This window comes from Vigna radiata, chromosome 7 (assembly GCF_000741045.1).
Source record: "Vigna radiata var. radiata cultivar VC1973A chromosome 7, Vradiata_ver6, whole genome shotgun sequence".
In the NCBI taxonomy this organism is placed as follows: Eukaryota; Viridiplantae; Streptophyta; class Magnoliopsida; order Fabales; family Fabaceae; genus Vigna; species Vigna radiata.
In genome coordinates this window covers 4,816,056-4,823,575 of record NC_028357.1, presented here as the reverse complement: position 1 = coordinate 4,823,575, position 7,520 = coordinate 4,816,056, and the positions used below count along the sequence as shown (strand labels likewise).

The following is a 7,520-nucleotide window of genomic DNA, read 5'->3' as shown; positions in this document are numbered from 1 at the left end:
TCCTCTTCCTCCTCTTGTCATCATACATACACAAACTTCCTTTTATGCTTTCTCTTTAACCTCATGTGCCAAACCAAAAAGTTATACCTTTCATTAATGGGATGTTAGAAAAACACAAAAAATATAATTAATTAATAATGTAACAAATGTAAGGATAGGGTTTCGGTGCATTTTCCATAAAACAAAAAGTTAATCAATAGATAAATCTTGTTTACACGTTATGTCCATTAATATTTGATTACCTACACATACATGAGACTGATGACCTAATTAAATCTTATTTTTTAATTTTACATCAGTCATGAATTATGTATATATATAATTTAGAATTACAAGTGTTATTTGATCCCTCTTGCTTGTGTAATTTAAGACAACCAAAATTTAGATGCACATGGAAGTCTGAATAATCTAAGTCAGGATCAAATACAACTGTTGAAAAAAAAAAGAAACCTAATAACAAATTTATGCACTTGGTAATTTGTATAGATATATTTCACATGATTGGAGAATCATAACACACCATACATGTTCATGATAACAGGTGTTCAATGATAATCTGTGAGATAAAATTGAATTGGTAAAATCTAGAAGTACTAGCTAGCTGGCTTGCACATGACAAGGTTGTTCATAAAAAAGAACAGAGTTAAGGTTGTCCTAATATCCTAAGAGAGAAAGTAATTGATTCTTTAACATTCATAATGGTAAGATTAAGATGAAGATACAATTTTGTACTTATATAAGTATGCATAATTAAATGGTTATTATGAGGGTAAAGAAGAACAGTAAGTTTGTAAGCCCTGGAAAAGTTAAATTCTTTTAAATACCTGTGGGCCACAGAAATGTGATTTAAGATTCCCAAATTACATGGCTATGGTGGAAATGTTGGTACTAAGATGATTAAGGTAATTTTTTATTGTTTCCCTGATGAAAGTAATTATTGTGTTTTCTGGTAACGAGGGAAATCGATGATAATGATGGTAATTGATGATGCATCTGCCAGTGAGCTAATCATTTTTTATCATTTAAGTGAAGATCAGTGAGAGAGCATACCATACATCTATCAGAATGTTGACTTTAGTCTCTGAAATTTTCCATTACAATGATGCAGGTAACGGTAAAGTTCCTCTGCATCACACTGTGTATCTTCTGCTCAGTCACAAGAGCCACACTAAAAAGATAAAGTTAACCTTTTTTTTTTTTACATTCTGTTTATAGGTCTTGTCATTAAAATAAGTGAGAAATATCTATAATTTACAAAAAGAAACTAAATTGACTGAACTTTGAGCTTAATTTTTTATGTTTATGTTTTGACATGTAATTGTATGATATTGAGAATATATTTGATGCAAAGGAAGAAGAGTTACCGTTTTGGTTGGTGTTTGGCTGTCATTGGCGTGAAGGCATTATTTGTCTTCATGAACGCTCTTTTTGTTGGTTATCAATGAATGGCGTATTTGTCTCTTGTGTTTTCAACAGTTGGGTGACTATGATGTCAAAAAATGACAAGTGCAACCATCATTTTAGTGCATGATACATGAGAAAGTTTTTATAGTAATATTACTTAAGAATCTTTTTCTTTTTTTTTTAATTTTAAAAAGTATATGTAAGAATCTCAGAATTGGGCATTGGGATTTGGGACATATACCACCTCAATTATTTTATTGACAGAAGAGTCTGCAAATGACAGATTTCACAGCATGAGCATCTATTGATTAGATTAGATCAGTTTTATTTTCTGGTTTTTGTGTAATAAAAATAGTGATGAACACATAAGGAAGGTCACATGCTCCTTGAGCCACCTTGGCTCCACTAAGCTTGAGTGTGAATTACATTGCTTTTAACAGTCTCCGGAATAAGAGGGTCATATTGACATTTGAGTAGACACCAAAAACTGGAATATGCTTTGTGATTGCTTCCCATTGTTACAGGAGCATTAGTCTCTTTCTCTCCTTGTCTTTTCTCTCTCTTACCCACTAATTCCCACCACCACTGCTACTATTACTCAATGTTTCCTCATTGCATTACCCTCTTTTTGTTGTTATATAAAACAAACCTCGTTCAACATTACCACATGTCACACACCAATATCATGACGATACCTCAACCATGATTCTTCCTCACCTTCTTTTCTTTCCATCAAGGCTTTCTTTTATTTTTTATTATTATCATCCTTTTTCCATTCTCAGAATCTGGAATTGGCTAATGTCCTATATACTTCTTCTTGCTGTCACTGTATGCTCATATATACACTGCTTTTAGTAACCAAAGGTTGAGACTTTAACAATGTCTTCTTCTCGTTATGCCACAAGCAGTGCTTTGCTTTTTCTGTTTCTGGCTGTGCTTCTTGCGAAACTTAGCTTTTGCTTCTCTACCAAGGTAATTCTAACAGTGGTGGTTTTGTTTGGCATTTTTGGTTATGGTGATCAGTAGTTTTATGGATTCTTAAGTGAACTGTGGAATATGAATTGGATGGCAGGTTTATGTAGTGTACATGGGAAGCAAAAGTGGGGAACACCCAGATGACGTTCTTAGGGAAAATCATCAAATTCTTGCTGCTGTTCATAGTGGAAGGTCAGAGCTAAGACCACTTTTATCATTTTTTGGCAAATTTTCTCCAAGTCTTTCCGTTAGTTGCGTTTTCTTTATCACCCCCTTGTTTTTAAGTAAATGGTTTTCTCATTTTTTTTCCCTTCATTGTAATGTTTTGACAGCATTGAACAAGCCCGAGTCTCTCATGTTTACAGCTACAAACATGCTTTCAGAGGCTTTGCAGCCAAACTCAGTGATGAACAGGCTTCCCAAATTTCAAGTATGTCAGAGGAAGTTTTGCTTTTGCATTTTCTTTTCTTTTTCTCAACTTCTTAATTTCCAAATTGTCCAACATAACCCTTGGTGCTAATTTTAATGGCCCTGTGATTTGGGTGTTCAAATTTAACCAGAAATGCCGGGAGTGGTTTCTGTTTTTCCCAATTCTAAAAGAAAGCTGCACACAACTCATTCCTGGGATTTCATGGGACTTCTGGATGACCAAACCATGGAGACTCTTGGTTACTCCATCAGAAACCAAGAAAATATCATCATTGGTTTCATAGATACTGGTAATTGCATATATTCTTCGGTTCATAGAATCTCCCTTTCCACGCTTCATTTATTACTTTAGAGTGGCAGAGTATCAGTCCCTTTATTCCCCTTCTTTTAGCAGTAGCAGGCATAAGGAAAGCATAATTAATAACATTGGAAATTACACAATGGCATTGCTGTTGTAGTCAAATTCTTCAGTGAATTCTTTTAGTTAACTAAAGCACTTTTTGTAAGGAAACCTATGTTTTATTCATCTGCTGTGAGTCTCTTCACATTTACCGAATAACTGGCTATTATTCCAAATATGCAATATAGGACTGAGATCTTGATAATGAATGAGTTTGATAATGGGTCATATTCACCTTCACTATTCACTCAGGAATTTGGCCTGAGTCCCCTAGCTTCAGTGACACCGACATGCCTGCAGTGCCACCAGGCTGGAAGGGCAAATGCCAATCAGGGGAAGCATTCAATGCCTCATCTTGCAACAGGTTTGTGACTGAACCCCATATTTTTATTTTCACTTCAAGGAAATTATTTTCAAGTTGGTTTTTTGATCTTCCATGGTTAACAATTTGTGCAATAGGAAAGTGATAGGAGCCAGATACTACAGGATTGGATACGAAGCTGAGGAAGAGTCAGATGCGAAAATCTCCTTCAGATCTGCGAGGGATAGCACTGGTCATGGGAGCCATACAGCCTCGATAGCAGCAGGGAGGTATGTGGCAAACATGAACTACAAGGGACTGGCAGCTGGAGGAGCAAGAGGAGGTGCACCAATGGCCAGAATTGCTGTGTACAAGACATGTTGGGATTCTGGTTGTTATGATGTGGACTTGCTAGCTGCCTTCGATGATGCCATAAGAGATGGGGTTCACATTTTGTCTCTTTCACTGGGTGCTGAATCACCTCAAGGAGACTATTTCAGTGATGCCATTTCTGTGGGGTCATTCCATGCGGCTAGTCGTGGGGTGCTGGTTGTCGCATCAGCTGGAAATGAAGGGAGTGCTGCTTCTGCCACAAACCTTGCTCCATGGATTCTCACTGTTGCTGCCAGCTCAACTGATAGGGATTTCACTTCTGATATCATATTGGGAAATGGTGCCAAAATCATGGTAAATAAAACTTGTTCAATGTTGGCTTAAATATATTCTTGCCAGTTGCAAACAAAAAAACAAAACATTTTTTACACCAACAAAAAACACTACATTTTTCGCCTGTCTCTGGAGATTAAAAATATATGATTTTTTTGAAAATTCTTAGAGTTAAAATGAATAAAGCTTAAGTAACCTTAGAAAAATAATGATTAAGGAATTAAAAGTAAATTTCTTTTAGCGTCTCTAGTTGCCCATCACCTCTGAAAGAAGCTACAACTTGTAATTTTTCATCAAGTGTTAATTTGACGTGATTTATTCCATCCCAGTGCATTTCCAAACACAAGGTTTATAGAAAAGTGTTACCAATGTACTTCCACCATACCATAATTTTAATAAAAAATTATCTACGGTTTGATTTTATTTTTTTAAGGTAGCATTTGGGTATACTACTAGCTGATTAGCTTTCCATAATTGAAACAGGGTGAAAGTCTCAGTCTCTTTGAAATGAATGCCTCCACAAGGATAATTTCTGCTTCTGCAGCCAATGGAGGATACTTCACTTCTTACCAATCCAGGTGAAGCAAGGTACTTAAAAGTGAGAACTACCTACGAATGAGTGCAAAGATGTGACTCCTAAGTTATGTTTTCCTTCTTTTTATTGGCCTCTGTAGTTACTGTTTGGAAAGTTCTTTGAATAAAACAAAGAGCAAGGGCAAGGTTCTGGTGTGTAGACATGCAGAGAGTTCAACAGAGTCAAAGGTGCAAAAGAGCAAGATAGTGAAAGATGCTGGTGGAGTTGGCATGATACTTATTGATGAGAGAGATCAAGATGTTGCCATCCCATTTGTGATCCCTTCAGCCATTGTTGGAAAGAAGATAGGAGGACAGATTCTATCCTACCTCAAAACTACACGGTTTGTTTTGTATTAAGAATGAAAAAGAATGAATTTCTGTTAAGTATTATTCTACTTCCATTCTCCGAAGTTTAAGTTTTCATCCTGTTATATACTGAACAGTAAGCCTGTGTCAAGGATATTTGGTGCAAAGACTGTTCTAGGAGCTCATCCTGCCCCAAGTGTAGCAGCTTTTTCCTCTAAAGGTCCCAATTCTTTAAACCCTGAAATTCTGAAGGTGACTTTCTAACTACTAGCAACTGAATTCTACATTCTCGATTTGGCTTCATAATACTCATTGCTACTTTTTATTTCATTCTCAGACTTTTGAGTTCTGATTGTGTTTCTGTTGTTACACAGCCTGATGTCACAGCTCCAGGTCTAAATATCCTTGCAGCTTGGTCTCCAGCAGCTGGAAACATGTTCAACATTCTCTCAGGAACTTCCATGGCGTGTCCTCATATAACAGGAATCGCAACCTTAGTCAAAGCTGTCCATCCTTCATGGTCTCCATCTGCTATCAAATCTGCCATCATGACAACTGGTAATGCACTAATTGATATCATTTTCCAGAGGCCTATATATAACTATGTTTAGAGTTTCTTAGTCAGACAATTGAAACAAAACTCCATAGTAGATTAAATTTGAGTAAACCATTCATTTCTATTAAATTGTCTCCTAAGTAGTCTCTGAAATAAAACAAAAAATAAAAAATACAGTATTGGTAACCCTTCACTCAAGTATTAAATATTCATCACTTTAGTTCCTATATTGATTTATTAACATTTAATAACCAATTTAAAGGGTTTTCAAAAACATAGAAGTTTACTTAAATTGATTTCTAATGCTTGGAGAATTATTTATAGAATTTTTTTAGTTAGGGACTATTTAGGAGAAGGAGTAAACTTAAAGATAAAATTGATGGTATATTCGGTTAAATTCCAATTGTCAATGTCTATAAATCTAGAAAGTGAACATTATGAATAATATTTTATATCACCAAATGAAGTAATATGATACATAGAGAATGCTACTATTATAGTCTCTAATACACCTTTTCCAACATACTCTTACATTACAAATTGGGTTGAATGAAAGCCATTAAACAAGGGTAAAACTCATTATTTAATAGGAGCTCCCAATAATAAAGGGAATATTGGAAATAATATATTAAAACATTATGCTAACCTTTCTAATGATAGTGTTAACTTTCGTACAGTGCACTGGCTTCTCTGGTTCCACTTGAGAGACTAATTATGAATTCTTTATGCAGCTACAATATTGGATAAGCACCACAGACCCATCACTGCAGATCCAGAGCAAAGAAGGGCAAATGCATTTGACTACGGATCAGGGTTTGTAAACCCTGCTAGAGTTCTTGATCCTGGTCTCATCTATGACTCAGAGCCTGCAGATTATGTTGCATTCCTGTGTTCAATTGGTTATGATCAGAGGTCACTCCATCAAGTTACAAGAGACAACAGAACCTGTGATAGGGCATTCAACACAGCATCTGACCTGAACTACCCATCTATTTCAGTGCCCAATCTTAAAGATAACTTTTCTGTTACTAGGATTGTGACTAATGTTGGGAAAGCAAGAAGTGTTTATAAAGCTATAGTGTCTTCTCCACCTGGTGTTAGAGTCAGTGTTATACCTAACCGGTTAATTTTTACAAGAATTGGGCAGAAAATGAATTTCACTCTGAAGTTCAAAATAACTGCTCCCTCAAAGGGATATAAATTTGGGTTCTTGTCATGGGGGAATGGGAGGTCACAAGTCACTAGTCCTTTGGTTGTCCAGGTTGCACCTGAATTAAAATAGGTTGGTGAGATAGCAATGGTTGTATATATCAATATTAGCTTAAGAGCTTTCAGAATTCTAGTCACCAGAACAATGATTCCTATTGAAATCCTGATGCAACAGATGGTAGCTGCCAAAATTAGGCTCATTGTGTGCTTGGAGCAGCAACAGTTACCAAAGTATCCAAAGAGATTACAATGAAATTCTTTATTTATCAGTTCAACATATTCGCTTACACTTTGTTTAAAAGTTAGTCAATTCCATATGCAGACATCTGAGATGAGCTATGTGACTCAAATATTTAAAAAAGAAGGTGAAGTTTAGGGGGAGTTTTCAAAATAAAAATTCTGAAGTATAGGTGTATATGGTGTTTAACTTTGTTTTTAGGTGAGTCTCTTTGATATGGTATCTTTTCTTTCAAGTGTAAAGTAGCATTTACTTATATTTTGTTGTAGGTATATTGTTGTTCTCGTTGTTAACTCTGATATGAAATTTTTTTATAAATGGGTATCATTAAGAAGATATTATTATATTAAATCTAATTTATACTTTTAATTCAAAACCTTAAAATATATGAGTTTATATAACATTTAATTTTATCATTTAAATATAATGTGAGATTTAATTATTTTCAAGTAAACATTTA

At 35.1% G+C, this 7,520-nt stretch overlaps 1 protein-coding gene across 1 annotated transcript; it reads left to right on the top strand.

Annotated features, from left to right (window-relative positions):
* The first annotated feature begins 1,833 nt into the window (after positions 1-1,833).
* On the top strand, positions 1,834-7,123 carry LOC106769359 (subtilisin-like protease SBT3.5). The gene is made up of 11 exons (XM_014654955.2): positions 1,834-2,376; positions 2,477-2,571; positions 2,712-2,809; positions 2,940-3,098; positions 3,461-3,572; positions 3,668-4,196; positions 4,659-4,753; positions 4,850-5,092; positions 5,195-5,309; positions 5,432-5,615; positions 6,345-7,123. Exons 1-11 carry the CDS (start codon positions 2,284-2,286, stop codon positions 6,893-6,895), a joined length of 2,274 nt encoding a protein of 757 aa, XP_014510441.1. The 5' UTR covers positions 1,834-2,283; the 3' UTR covers positions 6,896-7,123.
* The last annotated feature ends 397 nt before the right edge of the window (positions 7,124-7,520 follow it).

Excerpts from the sequence above, each read along its gene's own strand:
- LOC106769359 (XM_014654955.2), top strand. The coding sequence starts at position 2,284 with ATGTCTTCTTCTCGTTATGCCACAAGCAGTGCTTTGCTTTTTCTGTTT. Across the intron at positions 3,573-3,667 it reads AATGCCTCATCTTGCAACAG|GAAAGTGATAGGAGCCAGAT; the intron begins GTTTGTGACTGA and ends TTTGTGCAATAG. Across the intron at positions 5,616-6,344 it reads ATCTGCCATCATGACAACTG|CTACAATATTGGATAAGCAC; the intron begins GTAATGCACTAA and ends TTCTTTATGCAG.